Source organism: Dendrobates tinctorius, unplaced genomic scaffold, assembly GCF_039654945.1.
Source record: "Dendrobates tinctorius isolate UK_male_01 unplaced genomic scaffold, ASM3965494v1 ptg000006l, whole genome shotgun sequence".
NCBI classification, from domain to species: domain Eukaryota; kingdom Metazoa; phylum Chordata; class Amphibia; order Anura; family Dendrobatidae; genus Dendrobates; species Dendrobates tinctorius.
Window position 1 is genome coordinate 17,705,623 of NW_027361674.1, and position 21,646 is coordinate 17,727,268.

At 40.7% G+C, this 21,646-nt stretch overlaps 1 protein-coding gene across 2 annotated transcripts in view; it reads right to left on the bottom strand.

Moving 5' to 3' along the window:
* The window catches only part of PPM1A (protein phosphatase, Mg2+/Mn2+ dependent 1A), a 159,108-nt gene that overhangs the window by 21,806 nt on the left and 115,656 nt on the right, over positions 1 to 21,646 (bottom strand). For both annotated transcript variants that reach the window (XM_073571214.1, XM_073571202.1), the window contains exon 2: positions 11,422 to 12,277. In XM_073571214.1, coding sequence (XP_073427315.1) covers positions 11,422 to 12,255 — 834 coding nt within the window. In that variant the 5' untranslated portion in view covers positions 12,256 to 12,277. The remainder of the gene's footprint in view (positions 1 to 11,421; positions 12,278 to 21,646) is intronic.

Genomic DNA, 21,646 nt, shown 5'->3' on the forward strand with positions numbered 1-21,646 from the left:
ACAAGATCGCAGCATCCCAAAAGCCGACAGAGGGCTGACAGTTTCTCTGCTTTGGATCAGAGACCCCATGGCGAGATTGGGGGGTCCCGATCGTTGTCATGGTGACCCAATGTCGTCATGACAACATCTGGGTCACCAGAGCTAGGAAACTTGATCAGTGGATGATTAGAAAGTCTGTCAGTGCAGTGCTGACAGCTTCTATAGCATGGCGATGCTGCTTCATATCTGCATGCTATAGAAGAGATCAGCCTGCAAAAAATGATTGTCCCACAGTGAAGAAAAAAAAAAAAAAAAAAAGTTAGAAAAAGTTACAAAACTGTCCCACTAGTTAACCACTTTAGTAAATACCATAAAAAAATAAAAACAAGGCAAAAAACAATGCTTTATCATAGCGCCGAACAAAAAGATGGATATAAACATGGTACGTCATCTTGTCCCACAAAAAACAAGCCGCCATACAGCTCCATCAGCGGAAAAATAAAGTTATAGATCTCAGAATAAAGTGATGCAAAAATAATTATTTTTTCTATAAAATAGTTTTTATTGTACAAAAGTGCCAAAACAGAAAAAAAAAAAAAAAAAAAAAGAAGATATAAATGAGGGGCTGGTATTCTCAGGCTGGTAAGGGGCCATGGATACTGACCCTCTCCAGCATAAAAATAGCCCGCACCTGCCCAGAAAAGGCACGTCTATTAGATTCGCCAATTCTGGCACTTTGACCGGCTCTTCCCACTTGTCCTGTAGCGGTGCCAAGTGGGGTTCATATTTGTGGGGTTGATGTCACCTTTGTATTAGGTGACATCAAGCCCCGAGGTAAGTAAAGGAGAGGCGTCAATAATACGCCCCATTACTAACCCCATAGTTACATTATATAAAAACACACACCAAGAATAAAGCTCTTTAACCCCTTTTCTGACATCAGACATACTATTCCATCCATGTGCCCTGGGCCAATTTGACCATGGCCGGAATAGTACGTCTCAGCGATCGGCCACGCACACGGGTGGTGTGCGGCCGATTGCAGTCGGGTGTCAGCTAATTCTCACAGCTGACACTCGGCACTAAGAGCAAGAAGCGGTCAAAGACCACTCCCGGCACGTTAACCCTCGGAATACTGTGATCGAACACGATCACAACATTCCGGGAGCAGGAAGAGGGCTCTGCCTTTGCATCGGAGACCCCGTGGCGTGACGCGGGGTCCCGATCGCTGTCATGGTAACCCAGTGTGGTCATGACATATGGGTTACCAGAGATAAGATACTGCTTCATCTGCATGCTATAGAAGCGATCAGCCTGCAAAAAAGTGATTGTCCCATAGTGGGACAAAGTGTAAAAGTTAGAAGTAAAAAAAATAAAAAAAAATTCTTAACTAATTGTAAACATTTTATAAAAATTAAAAAAAAAAAAAAAAAAAAAAAAAAAAAATCAATATTTATTCTATCACTAAATAAATATTTGAATTAAAAAAATCTAAAACAATAAAAGTACACATATTTGGTATCGCCACGTCCGTAATGACCCGACCTATAAAACTCTCCCACTAGTTAACTCTTTTAGTGAACACCATAAAAAAAAGGCAAAAAACAATGCTTTATCATACCGCTGAACAAAAAGTAGAATAACATGCGATCAAAAAGATGGCTATAAATAAACATGGAACCCTCTGAAAACATCATCTTGTCCCGCAAAAAACAAGCCACCATACAACTCCATCACCGGAAAAATAAAAGTTATAGCTCTCAGAATGAAGCGATGCAAAAATAATTATTTATATAAAATAAAATAGTTTTTATTGTATAAAAGCGCCAAAACAAAAAAAAAAAAAAAAAGATACACGAGGTATTGCTGTAATCGTACTAACCCGAATAAAACTGCTTTATCAATTTTACCACACGCGGAACGGTATAAACATCCTCTCCCCTCTCACCCCCAAAATAAATTCATGAATTGCTTGTTTTTGTTCATTCTGCCTCCCAAAAATCAGAATAAAAAGCGATAAAAAAAGTCATGTGCCCGAAAATGGTACCAATAAAAACGTCAACTTGTCCCGCAAAAAGCAAGACCTCACATAACTCTGTGGGTCAAAATATGGAAAAATTATAGCTCTCAAAACGTGGTGATGCAAAAACTTTTTTTGCAATAAAAACCGTCTTTTAGTGTGTGACCGCTGCCAAAAATAAAAACCTGCTGTAATAACCCTTTCACACGTCCCAATATTTCCGGTACCAGAGATGTTAGTGTCTGTGTGCGCAATACTTGCGGCACCACAATGATGGGCACCAGGGAAGAAGTATTAGGGTAAGTTTACACAAGACTCTTTTGCTGGGTTTTATTTCATTTTTTTATGCTAATTATCAGCTGCTTTTTCCATTACCAGAAAAGCCTATGAGATTTCAGAAATCTCATGCACACACATTGGTTTGTGTCATCAGGATTTTGTGCTTTGCTGCGGTTTTTGGACATAGAGCATGTCACTTCTTTAAGCGTTTTTGCTGCGTGTTTCACCCATGACTTGAATGGGTGTTGGAAAAACGCAAGTGTCATTATTTGCAGCATTTTTGCTGCAGAAAAGTCATGGACATTACCATGGACAAAGAATAAATAAATAAAAGACGCACCAAAAACGCATAAAAAAAATGCACCTAAACCTGCGTTTTTGCCAGAGCTTCTTTCCTGCCAAGATGATCAGGTTTTGCTGCAGAAGTCCTGTGTGAACTTACCCTTACAGTAAAGCGCTGTTCCCCGGCACCGGGTGCTGAACATGGCTCTCATCATTATCCCCTGCTCTGCCAGTGATCGGCACAAGCAGCGGAGAATGAGGAGAGCCGTGTTCACCACCCAGCTCCAGGGAACAGCTCTTATTGTAATGCTTCTTCCCTGGCGCCGATGCGTGTCACATGGATGACATTCATGTGTATTATGCGTATGCTCGTGAGCTGGATGTTTTGTGGCCCGTGCTGACATTAAAAAATGGACGTCAGTGTTTTGCCCACGGACACATGGTCTGTGTTAACACACTGACATGTGCACAGACTCATTCAGTTGAATAGACAAATATCGCTCCGCGTTCCTTCAGAGTCTCTCTGCATGGCTAAGTAGCACTGTACAGCCACATATGGGGTACTGCCACGTTCAGTAGAAATTGTGGGACAAATTTTGTTGCCATTTTTACCCACTTGTGTGAAAATGTAAAATCTTTATCTAAAACAAAATTTTGGTAGTAAAAATGAAGTTATTTTGTCCTCACTGCCCAATGGTATAAAATTCTGTGACACACCCATGGTGTCAATACGATCACTGCACCCCTAGATGAATTCATTGAGAGGTGTAGTTCGTAAAATGAGGTCACTTATGGGGGGGGTCTGCTGTTTTGGCACCTCATGGGCTCTCCCAGTGGGTCATGGCACCTGCAAACCATAACAGTAAAATCTGGTGCTCCTTCCCTTGTAAGCTCTGCCACGTGCCCAAACAAGCCCCACATATGGGGTATCAGCGTACTCAGGACAAATTGCACAATAACTCTTGGGGTCCAATTTACCCTTGGTAAAATAAAAAAAAATTGGATCTGAAGTAAATTTTTTGTGAAAGTTAAAATTAAATTTTATTTAAACATTCCAAAAATTACTGTGAAGCACCCGAAGGGTTAATAAACTTCTTGAATGTGGTTTTGAGCACCTTCAGGGGTGCAGTTTTTAAAATGGTGCCACTTTTGGGTATTTTCTATCATAAAGACCCCTCAAAGTGACTTCAAATGTGAGCTTGTCCCTTAAAAAACGGTACTGTAAAAATGAGAAATCGCTGTTTAACTTTTAACCCTTATAACGTACTAACAAAAAAAAAAGACTAAATTTGGTTCCAAAATTATGCTGATGCAAAGTAAACATGTGGGAAATGGTAAGTATTTTATGTGACATATCTCTGATTTAGGGGCATGAAAAGTTGGAACATTTGCAAAATTTTTCGCCAAATTTCCGTTTTTGTATTTTTTTATTTTTTTTTTTACAAATAAGCGCAAGTCATATCCAAGAAATTTTACCACTATCATGAAGTACAATATGTCATGAGAAAACATTCTCAATCACCGGGATCCATGGAAGCGTTCCAGAGTTATTACCTCATAAAGGGACAGTGGTCAGATCTGTAAAAATGGTCTCAGTCATTAAGGCCTCTTTCACACATCAGTTTTTTTGCCATCCGTCGCAGATTGTGAAAAACTGATGCGACGGATCTGTTTTTCGCTGGATCCGACTGTCCTACCTGATAATTATTGGATCATGCTGTTAAAAAAAAAAAACGGTATCAGTCGCTGTATTCCGTCATTTGACGGACAGCGACGGATCATGCGCCCATAGGCTTCCCTTATAGCCAATGACGGACGTCGCTGGTTCCGTCGCTGTCAGAGTTTGACGGAAACAAAAAAAAACATTACTTTGTCCGTCTTCTCCGCCCAACGGACACAAAATTTCCGACGGATCCAGTGAACGATGGACGAAACGAGGCCATCCGTCACAATCTTTCGCTAATACAAGTCTATGAGAAAGAGAGAGAGAGAGAGAGAGAGAGAGAGAGAGAGAGAGAGAAGAAAGAAAGAAAGAAAGAAAGAAAGAAAGAAAGAAAGAAAGAAAGAAAGAAAGAAAGAAAGAAAGAAAGAAAAAAAAAGATCGCTGGATACGTTTTTTTCTAATAAACAACGGACTGCGACTGATGGCAAAAAACTGATGTGTGAAAGAGGCCTAGCATGCAAACCACCCTCGGGGTAAAGGGGTTAAGATTATTTTAAAGGAGTTTAGATTTGCATTTGGGAGGCAGGTGCTCTTTTGGACTTTCTTCTTTTAGGCACAACAGCAGCCTTTGAGTGTAGTACAGTGTCCCTGTTTTGTATACAGACAAATGCATCTGACATAAGGCAACGATGTAGTTTACAAAACTGTGCTTAACTGCTGTATTAGGGCATGTTCCCACAGTCAGTAAACACTACGGTTGGACGCTGCGTTCATCCAGTGTCAAACCCGCAGCGTCCAGATGTTACAGCATAGTGAATGGGATTTCATGAAATCCCATCTCCACTATGCGCTCAGATGCCTCCAGCAGCCCTGCGTAAATGGACATGCGGCGCGTCTTTCCAGACAGCAGCATGTGTATTTATGTTGTGGAGACACTCAGTCTTCACAGCGTAAATTACCCATAGGATTGAACTAGATGCGGTAAAACCGCATTATCTTTATAGTCACATGCGTAGTAAGTGCAGGAACGCAGCTTACTACGCATGTGTACTAATTTAAATAAATGTGTACCTTGTGCCACAGCCGGACGTTCGCGTCCACTGCAGTTCTCACGATGAGCTCAGCTGACCGCGAGAACTGCAGTGCAAGTTACTGCCGGAGACCGAGTTGTCTCCAGTGATCAGCTTCAAGCTCCGCTGTGTCTGGATGTCAGGCTGGATGGTGGCATAATGCCACTGTCCAGCCCGACATCCAGATAAAACAGAGCTGGACTCGTCGTGGGACAGGATGTATATCTTGTCGGCGGACAGGTATGGTATGCTGTTGCTTTTTTTATTTTAATTCTCTTACAGGAGATTGAGGGCTTCGGTGGAAAAGGCGATGCAGTAAGTATGGTTTAATTGAGAAAATTAAGAGTGTGATTATTTCAATAAAAGGACTTTATTCTGGCTGTGTCTTTACTCACCATGTAACTATAGGATTAGTAATGGATAGGTGTCTTATAGACGCTTCTCCATTACTATACCGTGGGCTTGATTTCACCGGACAGTACAAAGGTGACATCAACCCCAAAAATTTTAGCCCACTTGCCACCGCTACAGGGCAAGTGGGAAGAGCCAGGTAAACTGCCACAATTGTCGCATCTTTGGATGTGCCAATTGTGGGGCGGTTGAGGGCTGCTATTTTTACGCAGGTGAGGGCCAAAATCCATGGGCCTCGCCAGCCTGAGAATGCCAGGCCGCAGCTGACTTTTTCTTTGGCTGGTTAAAAATAGAAGGACCCCACGCTATTTTTTTTTTGGAGGGGATCACACTATTTTTGCTAACCACCCAAGGTAAGCAGACTGCTGTGGCCTGGTAGTATCAGGATGGTAATGTTCATGGATATTGGATCCTTACCAGCCTGAAATACCAGCCCCAGTAGTCAGCTTTACTCTGGCTAGTTAAATATAGGGGGACCCCAGGCCATTTTTTTAAACTTCTTATTAAAAAGGAGGGGACCTCTCTGTGCTTTCCTCCAGTTCCTGTGTCGTGTACATCAAGAAGTGTCACAAGATTTGCCATTGTCAGTACACATGAGTAGTAAGCTGCGTTGCCGCACTTAATACGCATGTGACTAGAAGATAATGCAGTTTTACTGCATCTAATGAAAGTGTATGGGTAATTTATGTAACAAAACATTATGTAACAATGCTACATAAATTGACATGCTGCGGTCTGGAAAGACACGTCGCATGTCCGTCTCTGCGGGTGAGACGTGGGCATTGGTGCACACAGTGGGCATGGGATTTCTTGAAATCCCATCCAATATGCTGTAACAGCTGAATGCTGCAGGCTGGACATTGAGGATGTACGCAGCATCCAACCCGCAGCATTTACTGAACGTGGGAACATACCCCAATATATCTGCAAACACAAAGTTTTTTCCTTCCCAGAAGCCAACTTTCAATTTGCTTTATTTCAAGTGAGAAAAAAAAAAATGAAAAAAACCAGGGCTGTGGAGTCAGTCGGAGTCATGGTCGGTGCTCATTTTGGTGGAGTCGGTATAAAATGGACCGACTCCTAAAATCTAATATATAAAGCTCAAGTGTGTTTGTGTGTGTATATGTGTGTGTACTGTATGTACGGGATTGGCATCCGCACCGTCGCAGCTACAGCCACAAAATTTGGCAGTCACGCCTGGACCCCGAGTGTGTCCTAGGCTATGTTGGGAGGCGAAATTTTAACCCCACGCGTTCCAATTCACCAAACAATTTTGCCCCTATCTACATAATGGGGAAAAAGTGTGTGTATCAAGCCCCGCCCCTCATGATGTCATGATGGTTGCCATGGCGACGCTGATGTCATCATAGGCTGCAAGCCCCGCCGCTGATTATGATGTCATAATCGTTGACTATGGGATGGAGGATGTGTGATGGGTATATGGGCACTGGACTATGGGATGGAGGATGTGTGATGGGTATATGGGCACTGGACTATGGGATGGAGGATATGTATGACGGGTATATGGGCACGGGACTATGAGATGAAGGATGTGTGATGGGTATATGGGCACTCGACCATGGGATGGGAATATGTATGATGGGTATATGGGCACTCGACTATGGGATGGCAAATATGTATGATGGGTATATGGGCATGGGACTATGGGATGGCGAATATGTATGATGGGTATATGGGCATGGGACTATGGGATGGAGAATATGTGATGGGTATATGGGCATGGGACGGAGGATAATTATAATTTGTTATAACTAACCACAGTTAGTTACTATGCCCGGGCAGCACCGGGCTCTTCAGCTAGTATATAATAAATTGGGTACAGTAGTTCAATGCAGAATGTGCTGAATATTTTTTCATAGGAATTTGGGAAAGTTATGAAATGCCCTATAAATGTCTGTTCTATTCCTGATCTAAGCCTACATTCACACACAGCGTTTTTGCTGCATTTTTTGAGGATACGTTTTTCAGCTGCAAAAGCAGATCAGCTTTTTAAAAAACCACATCACCTGAAAGGTTTATGAGCTCATAGATATTGTTTTCAATAGCAAAAGCAAATTAGAAAAACACCACACAAACTGACATGCTCATTCAGCCCAAAAACGGATCCTCACAAATGTGTCTGAATGTCATATCTTGAAACCCATTGACTTTGCTGGAATGCCCAGAGTCACTGCATTTTACTGCAAAAACGCAGTGTGTGAATCATGGCCGTAGCCAGCGAGGGGCAGAGGGAAGCTGCCCCTCCCTAGAAGCAGGGGCACGCACCTATCAAAACTCACTTGTATGCTGCAGTGCTCCCATCCTGCCCCAGCAATCTCCCCTCCTCTATCCTGTCTTCACCAGAGAGGGGAGGGGGAGGGGTGCCTGCCCTGCACAGGATCCGATTCCTGGGCCCCGAGCTGGAGAAAGGTGTGCACACGCTGCAGCTGGCAATAAGAGATAGTCAGCAAGAGGGACATGCTGGAAATCTGATTGGAAAAGTGAGGAAATTGGTTATTGTCGCCAGAACCCCTAAAATTGATTCCATCTTGAAGAGACATGCTGGGAAAAGGGCAATTGTCGATCAAGCCACTCGGTGGGGCAGCACTTATTTAATGATTGAGCGACTGATTGAACTAAAACCGTTTCTTACAGATATGGCGAACCCTCAGGTAACCCTAAATGAAGGTCAATGGACACAGGTGGCTAAATTGAAGGAATTGCTTAATCATCCATTTACCGTGACTAAAAAAATTACAAGCTGAGGATTTAACTCCTGGCATTTTCATAAGGGAGTGGAAGAACTTGCTATTTTGCCTGTCCCAAAGAGGAGGTTTAATCGCAGATGGCATTTCTGCTTCAATGAAACGGAGAGAGACACAGCTATTGGAACATAAAATTGTTCTGGCAGCTGTTTATGTGGACCCAAGTCATCGTATACTGCTTGATGATCAACAACTTACTAAAGGAAAAGAAGCTCTGACTGAGGTAGCAGTTAGGATGAGTGGCCTACAGGAGGACTGCCAGGCGCAAGAGGACTTGGGTCCTGACAGTGCTACTGCTGCCATATCTTCATCCTCATCACATGAGGAGTTTTACAAGTATTTGGATGACATGGAGCAGGCAAAGCATTGCAGCAAGGAAAAAGATTTCACTCCGTCTCCTATAGCAAGCAGATTGACCATATTTCAGCAAAATGTTTCACTTGCTCTCAAAGAAATAGAAAAATTCAACCGTTCATCAAAACTGACTGTGCATGAGGCAATTCCTTTATACCCGAAATGGTTAGAGACGTTGCCCATGTGGTTACGGCTTTGCCTCCAACCCAAGTTAGTGTAGAGAGGTTGTTCTCTAGCCTTAAAATTATTAGGTCAGATTTGAGGTAATCTATGAAGAATGATCTGATGGAGGCAACTCTATTTCTTAGAACAAATTCATAGACTTCACAAATGTTATTTAGTATGTTTTTGTTAAAAACTGTATTTTGTTTATTACTATATATCCACACACACACACATATATTATATTATATTATATATATATATATATACACACACACACACACATACACACACTATATGTAATCGATATTACATAGTGTATTAGATATTTAAACAGCACACAAGGAAAAAATGGCGGGGAGTGTCACAGATCATTCTTACCCCCCTGGCGTGGTCTCTGCAGCCCCTCCCCCCCGCTTCTCCATGGTCTCCCTTCCTGCCTTCAGTGGTCACATGGTACCGCTCATTAAACTCATGAATATGCGCATATTCATGAGTGTAATGAGCGCTATCACGTGACCGCTGAAGGCAGGAAGGGAGACCGTGGAGAAGCCAGGCTGCAGAGACCGCGCCAGGAGGGGGTAAGTATAGCGATATTCACCTGTCCCGGGTCCATCTCTGCTCACCGCTGTCTGTTGCATCCTTTGTCAGTGACGTTTAGCCAGCAGAGGGCGCGGTGACGTGGTAATGCGCACCATGCCCTCTGCTGCCTGAACCTCACTGACCGATGACGTGGCAGACAGCGGTGAGCAGCGTGGGAACGGGGGACAGGTGAATATCTCAGGTGCAGGGTCCTGAGCAGGAGAGGCGAGTATGGCATTTTTTTTGCAGCAGCACATGGGGGCGTAATCTATGGAGCATCTTATGAGGACATAATCTATTGAGCATCTTATGGGGACAAAACCTTTATGGAGCACTATATGGGGTATATTAGTCTATGGAGCATCTTATGGGGGCATTATTAACCTTTGTGCAGCATTATATGGGGTGTATTTTTTATGGAGCATTTTATGTGGCCCATCATGAACTGTATGGAACATTATATGGGGCCCCTGATTCAATATGGATATAAAAAAACATTTAACCTACCGATGTCTCAATTAATTTTACTTTTATTGGCATCTATTTTTATTTTTGAAATTCAACAATTCAACAGCAGCTGCTGCATTTTCCACCCTAGACTCATACGCGAGTCAATAAGTTTTCCCTTTTTTTTGTGGCAAAATTGGGGGGGGGGGGGGTCGGCTTATACACGACTATATACGGTACTTGTGCTTTGCAAAAAAAAATACTCAAAGCTGCTATCTGTTCCAAAAGATCAACGGAAGAGCAGGACGCTAGATTCCACAGCCAATAATATAGTTGGCTTGCATGTAGCTTCCATACAGCAGAGGTAGCACTGCAAAGGGCTGTTACAATTACTACTGGTAGTAAAGGAAAGCACTGTTACAGTCCTAATGATGAAAGAGGAAAAAGAACTGCCCGCATCTCCCAGCATTGAGCCAGATCAAGAGGATGATGGATAGTCACAAGCCATCAAACAAAGAACTGCTTAAATTTTTGTGCCAGAAGCAGTGTGAAAGACTGGTGGAAAGCATGCCAAGACACATGAAAGCAGTTTTTAAAAATCACAGTTATTCCACAAAATATTGATTTCAGAACTCTTCCTGAGTTAAAACATTAGTATTGTTGTTTCTAAATGATAATGAACTTGTTTTCTTTGCATTAATTTGAGGTCTGAAAGCAGGTTTTTTTTGACCATTTTTCTTTGTCAAAAAAATCCAAAATTTTTTGCTTGGAAATTGGGAGACATATTGTCAGACGTTTATAGACTAAAAGAACAATTTACATTTTACTCAAAAATTTACATATAAAGAGAAAAATCAGAAACTGAACATTTGAAAGTGGTCTCTTAATTTTTGCCACAGATACAGGCTGTGGTCTGCCATCTCCATCAGTGTTATAAACTTTGAATCAAGTAACAGTGCTCATGCTCCATCTACACTGAGGAGTCAGATTGCTGAGCAATCATAATTATCACCTACCCAACGAGTAGCTAAGCTGCGATTATGGAAAAATCTCTACTTAAAATGTGTTTCGAAATATAAAAAAAAAAAAAGTTCAAGCTGCAGATATGTCACTGTAACCCACGTGACTGCTGCAGCCAATGGCCTCAGTGACCTGGTGACAACTGAGGCCAATAATTAGCTGCAAGAGTCACAGGGAACAAAAGCGACGCAGCACTGGAATAAAATTTTAGTTTTATACCATTTCTGGTTAGGTGCATTTTTCATATCTTGGAGATTGAATGACAATTTGCACTTGAATAGAGTAAAGCAACTCATTTTGGAAAAAAAAAACAAAAAAAAAACATTACCTAAGCATACAAATATCACATTACCAAATGTGACAAGGAACAGTGTTTACATACAATACCTTGTACAAGCAGGTGTCAACTATTTCATTGCATACTTTTTCAAGGTCATCAGTAACTTCAAGTCGTGATCTTACAAAATCGCATAACTCTTCATTTCCCATGACATCCCATATGCCATCACAGGCAAGAATTATGAACTGGTCATCATCTTCTGAACGCTCAATTTCATAAACTTCGGGCTCGGGTGAAACAAGCTGCTCTGTAGGGCCTTTTCCGTGGACACATTTGTAGTCAAAGTCACCTAGAGCCCTTGATACCGCAAGAGACCCATTTACACGTTGAATCATTACAGAGCCACCTGCATTCTGAATACGCTCCTTTTCAAGGGGATTACTTGGTTTGTGATCCTGTGTAAAGAAATGAACTTTCTTGCTTCTACAAAGCAAGCCTCTGGAGTCTCCACAGTTGATAAAATAAATGTGATGTGGCGAGAGCATAACACCCACAGCTGTCGACCCACTTCTATCAGCACCATGTTTCTTCTCAGAAATAACTCTCATGTGTTCATCAATCTGAAGAAAACCTGTTCTGATTCCACTTTTTACACTTTCCACAGACAGCTGTCCATCAGTCCCTTTGAAGTCTTGGTTGCTTGTAATGTGATCAAGCAAGTGCTCACAGCAGTATTTGGCAACCTGGGAACCAGCATGACCATCATATACAGCAAAGAAAGACCATCCATCAAGTCCGTTGGGTAAGCCAATCACGGCTGTATGTGCATCTTCCATTTCAACCCGCCAACCTTGCATGCTGCTTAGCCCATAACGCAATCCATTTCCGTGCCCTTGGGCATTGTGTTTTTCCATCTTTGGCTTATCTAAAAACGCCCCCATTGTCTTTCAATTTTATGGAATTCTGCAAAAGCAAAGAAAACAGAAAAAAAATAAAAAAATAAGTTAAATATCCATATTGTTCACTGCAATATAGTTCTAAAAAGTTAACATATCAAACAGAATTCTATCACAAATTATACACAGCATGTATCTCATGACAGTTTTTACTAATGTATATATTTGATTAGTGAGAAGATGCAAAAGGAATCGGCGTTTCTCTCCTCCAGATTAGATTTCAATTATAGCTTGAGGGTGACAGCAGGCTTGTCACCAAGACCATGAAAATTCAGATTCATACACTGGAAACCACAATATAACTGGTGTTGAGCACATTAGTCACCCAAGTGCTGTCACAGTGCTTCTACTTGCGACTTTCTAGACGTTATATAACCAGTTGTCAATTTTAAGCTAATTTTGCAGTACACACCAAAACCAAGATTCGGACTTTATAAAGAAAAATGCATCCAATCTTTGTAAGGCCATGTGCACACTGAGTATTTGGTGAGATTTTTACCACAGTATTTGAAAGCCAAAACCAGGAGTGGGTGAAAAATCAAAAAATCTTCTTTCTTGGTTCTTTAAGTCTTCAATACTGGTCCCATCTCTCATCATCTAATCCCATGAAGATACTGAATAGGCATTCAGGTAGAGGTAATGTTTCTCAATAACACATTTTTTTTGCTGTAGCTGCGATGGTGCACATGCCAATCCCGGACATCCACACATCTAATATAGAAAGCTCAATATGTGTGTGTGTGTGTGTGTGTGTGTGTGTTTGTGTGTGTGTGTTTGTGTGTGTGTCCGGGATTGGCATCTGCACCGTCGCAGCTACAGCCACAAAATTTTGCAGTCACGTCTGGACCCCGAGCGCATCATAGGTTATGTTGTGAGGCGAAATTTTAACCCCGCACGTTCCAATTGACAAAACAATTTTGCCCCTATGTACATAATGGGGAAAAAGTGTATTTATGTACAGTTGTGGCCAAAAGTATTGACACCCCTGCAATTCTGTCAGATAATACTCAGATTCTTCATGAAAATTTTTGCAAACAAATTCTTTGGTATTATCTTCATTTAATTTGTCTTAAATGAAAAAACACAAAGAATTGTCCTAAAGCCAAATTGGATATAATTCCACACCAAACATAAAAAAGAGGGTGGACAAAAGTATTGGCACTGTTCGAAAAATCATGTGATGCTTCTCTAATTTGTGTAATTAACAGCACCTGTAACTTACCTGTGGCACCTAACAGGTGTTGGCAATAACTAAATCACACTTGCAGCCAGTTGACATGGATTAAAGTTGACTCAACCTCTGTCCTGTGTCCTTGTGTGTACCACATTGAGCATGGAGAAAAGAAAGACCAAAGAACTGTCTGAGGACATGAGAAACCAAATTGTGAGGAAGCATGAGCAATCTCAAGGCTACAAGTCCATCTCCAAAGACCTGAATGTTCCTGAGTCTACCGTGCGCAGTGTCATCAAGAAGTTTAAAGCCCATGGCACTGTGGCTAACCTCCCTAGATGTGGACGGAAAAGAAAAATTGACAAGAGATTTCAACGCAAGATTGTGCGGATGTTGGATAAAGAACCTCGACTAACATCCAACAAGTTCAAGCTGCCCTGCAGTCTGAGGGTACAACAGTGTCAACCCGTACTATCCGTCGGCATCTGAATGAAAAGGGACTGTATGGTAGGAGACCCAGGAAGACCCCACTTCTTACCCCGAGACATAAAAAAGCCAGGCTGGAGTTTGCCAAAACCGTTTTGGAAGAATGTTCTCTGGTCAGATGAGACAAAAGTAGAGCTTTTTGGGCAAAGGCATCAACATAGAGTTTACAGGAGAAAAAAGAGGCATTCAAAGAAAAGAACTCGGTCCCTACAGTCAAACATGGCGGAGGTTCCCTGATGTTTTGGGGTTGCTTTGCTGCCTCTGGCACTGCACTGCTTGACCGTGTGCATGGCATTATGAAGTCAGAAGACTACCAACAAATTTTGCAGCATAATGTAGGGCCCAGTGTGAGAAAGCTGGGTCTCCCTCAGAGGTCATGGGTCTTCCAGCAGAACAATGACCCAAAACACACTTCAAAAAGCACTAGAAAATGGTTTGAGAGAAAGCACTTGATACTTCTAAGGTGGCCAGCAATGAGTCCAGACCTGAATCCCATAGAACACCTGTGGAGAGATCTAAAAATGGCAGTTTGGAGAAGGCACCCTTCAAATATCAGGGAGCAGTTTGCCAAAGAAGAATGGTCTAAAATTCCAGCAGAGCATTGTAAGAAACTCATTGATGGTTACCAGACGTGGTTGGTCGCAGTTATTTTGGCTAAAGGTTGTGCAACCAAGTATTAGGCTGAGGGTGCCAATACTTTTGTCTGGCCCATTTTTGGAGTTTTGTGTGAAATGATCAATGTTTTGCTTTTTGCTTCATTCTCTCTTGTGTTTTTTCATTTAAGACAAATTAAATGAAGATAATACCAAAGAATTTGTGTTTGCAATCATTTTCAGGAAGAAACTGAGTATTAGGCCTGTTTCACACTTCCGTTTTTGTGTCCGCCAAACGGATCCGTTTCCGTTTTTTTGACGGAAACTGATGCAAACGGATCCGTTTTTAAAAAAACGGATCCGTTTTTTTGACGGATCCGCGGTAACCACTAATGGAAGTCTATGGGACAAAAAAACGGATCCTGCAAAAAAATGGCGGATCCGTTTTTTTACGGAAACCAACGGATTTTGACGGATTTGAAAAAACGGAAGTGTGAAACAGGCCTTATCTGACAGAATTGCAGGGGTGTCAATACTTTTGGCCACAAGTGTGTGTGTGTGTGTGTGTGTGTGTGTGTGTGTGTGTGTGTGTGTCCGGGATTGGCATCTGCACAGTCACAGCTACAGCCACAAAATTTTGCACAGTCACACGTCTGGACCTCGAGAGCGTCATAGGCTATGTTGTGAGGCGAAATTTTAACCCAGCACATTCCAATTCACCAAACAATTTGGCCAATTATTCTTATCTATAGGATTAGATACACAGCTCAGCAGTAAGTATCACACAAGATAGGATTAGATACACAGCTCTGCAGACATTATCACACAGGATAGGGTTAGATACACAGATACACATGTTTATCAAAAGGCTCTTGAATGAGTTGAAAATAAAATACTATCATTTCTTGGGTAATCGTTTAGTTAATTTATGTTGCAATCTGTAGTGTTGAATATATGATGTGAAATGTTTTTATTTGCAATATAATCATTATAATTTGTTATAACTAACCACAGTTGGTTACTATGCCCAGGCAACACCAGGCTCTTCAGCTAGTGGTAAATAAAAGACAGCCAAAGTAAAGTCCTTTATTTGAAATCACCACAGACTCCTTTATTGAATTAACCATACTTACTGCATTGCCTAATCCCAGAATCCCTCAATCTCCACCGGAGTTCATGCTCTCTCTTTACAGCACTACCACGGTGTGAGAATTTTCTCACATAGCGGTGCCACAAGTGACAGCATGAACTCCGGTGACCTGACGGCGGCGCAGTGATACACTGCGGGAGGATCACCTGTCTGTGTCACCAGAGCCGTCTAGAGCGGTCACATCTCCCGATGTGACTGTTCTTCACATGAGATCGCCGTGGGACACTCGTTATTAAATGGACTACAGCAGAAAAGGCAAGTATATGTTGGTTTATTTTATTTTTGTTGCAGGAGATCGAGGGCGTCAGGGGATTAGCTGTTGGGAGAGTATGAATATTTTTTTTTGTTTTACAATTGAACACAATTTTCCGCAGTATGTATACACCAATTCTGGGATCCCATTGATTTAACATTGCTTGATCTACCCTTTGAGGACTCTGTGCAAATCCGGGCAGAAAAACGTTGCGGATCCGCAACAAAATCTGCAACGTGTGCACATAGCCTTACACTCAGAACTGTACAGGCATTCACCTGATCTGTTACACGAATATCTTTGTTAATATTTTGCCCATGAGGACTCAAATGCAAAATTTGGAACTATAAAAAAAGTTTAAAGATTCACATTTGCCTCCTATACTCCTAGCCAAAACAGCAATAAAAATTAAGTTGGAATCTCAAAGGAATCATATTTAAAAAAAAAAAAAAAAAACATCTGAACAGTGTCAATTTGAAAATTTCGACTTCAGATCTGTTTAGTGTGTGGTCTAAAAATATAGGGTCTAAAGGAGGGGAGGGAGGGGGGGGGTTTCATTACTTGTCCAGATTTTAAACCAGGCAAATTAGATAAATCTATATTGGATACAGTCAAAGGTTTTTACAATAATGATGCAGCGAGCCAAATTATACACCGCAAGAAGAACTGTATGAAAGCGAACGGTAGGAAAACTCATGTCCATAAGGCTAGTTCTTGCCAATTTGAAAGAGACCTATGATTTTTTTTTTTTTCCCAACTTTTGCCAGAATAAGATTTTACAAAATGTACTGCCCTGTGACCCAAGAATTGTGTCCTGGCTGGTGGCAATGGCACACATTCTTTAAGCATATGTACCACACACCAGAACACTAAGTTTATGATTGAAGGAAGTAAGCTGAAAAATATTCCCATTTGCGAGTCCAACCTTGGTGATTACAAAGTAGGTGTCTGAAATAATGGGTCCAGAAGAGTTCAAACTGTTACCTAAATATCTGCAAAAAATGCCCTCTAGTAATGGCTCTCCAAGAAAATTAAGGCTGTGTGCCCACGTTGCGTTTAAGCATTTTTTTATGCGTTTTTCGGGGTCAAACCGCATAAAAAACGCTTAAAAGCAGCATCCCATTCATTTTAATGCATTTTGGCATTTTTGTGCCAATGGATGCGTTTTTTACTGCTAAGGAAATGCTTAGTGGTAAAAAACGCAGCATGTTCATTAATTTCCGCTTAGGTCCGCGTTTTTGGCTATTTCCTATAGCCCACAAGACGCCCGGAAAAAAAGCATCAAAAACGTGCGTTTTTTCCGCAAAAATTGCGGCAAAAAACACGCTTTTTTCCGCGCGTCTTCTGGGAAGGAGACCCGTTTCCTGAGCGTTTAAAAACGCTACTGTGGGCACATAGCCTAAATAATTTCAAAGAAGCCATGGTAGACAGTATAACTTATAAACAGTGGCCATCTGGTGAACAGATGTACTTTTGACACTGTTTCTAAAAGTGCAGATTTTGTAGAAGGTTTTTGTGACTCGCTTATAGTCCTTAAAGGGTTAGTCCGAAACCCAAAAGTAAATTTCAATTAATCTTTAAAAACTAATAACTTTTGTAATTCAAGTCATGGTAAAATTCCCCACCATTCACTCTGTACTGCAATTTAGGGTTCGGTTTATATTACCCAATTCCCATGACAATTCATTTGAGAATCCTCAGTGCATGATGGGATGCTCAAATGAATCATAATCTGCTGTCACTCTCCTTTCTTCCCTAAAATAAAGAGTCATCTAAGGGACTGGGACATCCCGACACGCCCCTTACTTTGCTTGCCACTCTGAAACGAAGAGTCATCAGTGACGCTCCTTTCAGGGGGTTTGTCCCTGCATTGTCTTCCTTGAGCAATGTCTTTCCCATGGCCCTGTGCGATGAGCGCAGCATTCAGTCTGTTGTCTTCTTAGCTGAATAGTAATAAGCCAGCTATGATTAGTCAGAAATAAAATACAAAAGTGTTAGTTCTGATATCTGACATTTTACTTCATGATTCAATAGCTGTTTATCAAAAAAAATTGATTTCAATGATAAAAACTGACATCCTACCAAGTTTGAGCAAGGTCTACCATTTCTCAAATGGCTCTTCTGCACAATTTAAAAATAGGAAAACGACTTAATAAATGAATGCCATCATAAGCAAGATTTTGGAGGGGAAGCCGAATGGCACTTTACCACAGCTCACGGCAAAGGTGTATATGATAATTTAGGAGGCACAGTGAAACCTTGAGGCTCGAGCTAGCCTCCAGAGGACATATTCAGACCAAATGTTAAGACCCATGCAACTTTTCAACTAGAGTGAGAAAAAAATATTCCTAACATCCAGTTCATGTACTGTACAAACCAGGAATACGAACAGGAGGAGCGTTTGTTAAAACATGGGTTTCTGGAAGCAGAACCCATCAAAAAGACTCTGCAATACCACACTTTCAATCCATGTAGTTAAACAGAAATAAAACAAGTATTTTTTCATTCAGCAACTACAGCGAAGTGATTGAAGGTGGAACAAGATTAGTAATACATGACATAACTGGTTATGTGACCTGTGAATATGATCGGCACTGCTGTCTGGCTAATGTTCTCTCCAAAGATTATGGCAGTGAAGAAGTAGAATTGACTTTTCTGCACCTTCTGGTCCATCAGTGTCCTTTGTGTATCCAAGAAAACCAGACATTATAAAAGGGGACAAAAAACAGATACAACTCTGGTGGAGAAAAACCCGGTAACATACCCTGACACGAAAACAGCCATTGTTAGATTACATTTCACCCAGTAGAAGGGACAAATTGATGATAAAAGCTCAGTGTAAAGACACACTATTGTTTAAGAATAGTTCATTTTGTTAGTTTAAAGCTTGATGATTTAACTACTGTACTTTTCTTTTTAAAACTTGAAAGGACAGGTCTAGTGACGTAATAAAAAAAAAAAGTTAGATGTATATTTAAAAAAGTGTTAAAAATATTGATTCTTTTAATTTAGCATTAAACATATATGATTAGGATGAGACTGTGTTTAGAAAATCACACTTCAAAATATGATACTCCAGAGTTCTCAACTTGAATATTTGAACAAATGTAACAGAGAACAAAATACATGCATTTATTTAAAAAAATTTATAACAGATTTTCAAAAAAGTCGCCAATCAAAATTTATAATTTGACTCCTCAAAAACAAAATATCAACAGTCTTGATACATCAAATTAAAATCTGTACAATTCTAAACAAAATGATGATTTTCCCACCTCTATCTTAAATCTAGCCCGAGTTATGATAAATCTAAACTCATACAAGTCCAAAATTCAGGTTCTCTCAAAACTTTAGAAATCTGTAAAAAAAATGAACTAATGAAGAAAAAAAATTCAAAAACGCATTCAAAATAGAGTTGCTATCCGTTGTTTTTTTTTTTACATGGCATGAAAATTTTTTTTTCCTCCACATGATCACCTGTAATGGTAACGTCCAAATAATTAAAGTGTCTGAGTAATTTGATGTGTGAACTTCAGATTAAATTTATTGTCATTAATGTACTTCATAAATGCATTGGCCTCTACACCACTGCCTGTTGCCTTGTCCATATTATTACTATATCATCAATATAACGCCCATAAAAATAAATCTTAGCATGAAAAATGTTATTTTCAGAAAATAGAAAGAAAAAAAAAAACAGATAGCAACTCTATTTTGAATGCTAAGTCATGCCATCCCCCAGACATCTTACGCAATATTCCTTTAGGAGAAATAATTCGGATAAAAAGACATTGTTCTTCTGATGAAATTTATTTTTCTGAAAAAACTAAAACTATTAGTAGATTACAACAAAGGGGATATACTAATCGACATTTAAATAGAGCGAAATCGATTGTGGACAATATCAACAGAAATGATCTATTATTGGATCGATCTGGAACCGCAGAAAATGATTCTTTTATTACTTTTTTCACTGAAAATAGCCCTTAATATAAGAATAATATTCAAATTATACAAAAATATTGACCTATATTAAATGAAAAATTGTCTGAGGTTCTAAAACGATCTCATATTCGCTTTGTGGCAAAAAAAAAAAAAAAAAACGCAAACTCTGGGAAACATTGTGTCACCCAGTTTTTTTCCTGAACCGAGTGCATCCACACAACCCACATGGCTTTTACATAAAAGTTTCTATAAATGTGGACATTTAACCTGCAAAGCCTGTCAACATACAGACTACAATAGCAGTTATATTAATTGCAATACTACTGGTGTAATTTATTTGGTAGAGTGTGTTCAGTGCAACTTACAAAATGTGGGTTGCACCACTGGTCCATTGAAAAAGCGTATTAGAAGACATATATCAGACACTAATAGTCCGACTGCGTTAAATATTTCTGCGGTTTCCAAACATTTTAAGTATATACATAATGGAGATACTAGGTGTCTTAAATACAAAGGTATAGAGAGGGTGTTCAGACCCATGAGAGGAGGAGATCATAAAAGAAAAATCCTCAATAGGGAATCTTATTGGATCTTTAAACTAAATACTAGGGTCCCATTGGATATGAATTCTAGACAAGATCGGATATTGCAATATTAATATATGTTTTTTCAGTGTCTTGCTGTTAATTATATTTCCTGGTTGTTATACGTATCCTTATTTTATTTTTTCCTATTTTCCTTCTTTAACAGGAAAGGTTAATTTCTTGATGTGTGATTTGAAATTGACCTTCCACCTGATGCACTGTATGGTAGAGAATATAACAGATAACTTCATGTATGTGCATACCATGATTAAGGCTTAATTGCTGAAACATGTAAGGCTGTGAGCCCACGATGCGATTTTTAAGCGTTTTTGCCGCGATTTTCAGCGCAAAAACGTTTAAAAATCTTGTACAGAACGCACCCCATGCATTCCTATGGCATTCCACACATACTGTGCTAATGCTTCGCTTTTTTCCGCGGCGGAATCGCATCACGCTCATTCTTTTGTGCGGAATCGCGAAGAATTGCCGCAATTCCGCACCCATAGGAATGCATGAAAACCGCTTACTTCCCGCATGTGGCTATGCCCACCATGCGCGAAGTTAAGCGTCTCATGTGCGGTTGGTACCCACGGTGTGGAGGAGAGGAGACTGTCCTCCAGGCCCTGGGTACCATACCCCTGTAAAAAAAAAAACAAAAAAAAAAACCACGGGGTATATTTACCTTCCGACGTCCCGCGCTGCATTCCCGGGCCTCAGCGTTCCCAGTAATGCCTTACGGCAAGGTCCTGTGATGACGTGGTCTCGTGAGATCGCTATAGCAACGCGAGACCAACGTCATCACAGGTCTCGCAAGGCATTACTGGGAACGCTGAGGCCCGGGAATGCAGCGCGGGACGTCGGAAGGTAAATATACCCCGATTTTTATTTTATTTTTTTTTTTTTATTATTTTTTACATTCTTTTACTATTGATGCCGCATAGGCGGCCTCAATAGTAAAACGCTGGTCACACTTGTCAAACACTATGTTTGACGAGTGTGACCAATCTGTCAATCACTTTCCAAGCGATGCTTCAAATCACTTGGAAAGTGCTTGAATATCGCACGCGAAAATTGCGGCAAAATCGAACATAATCGCGGTAAAATCGCGCGGGGAAAAAAACGCGCAATTTCTGGGAAGGAGTCCGGTTTTCGGTGTCCGGATTAAAACGCAACGTGGCACATAGCCTTAGCCAT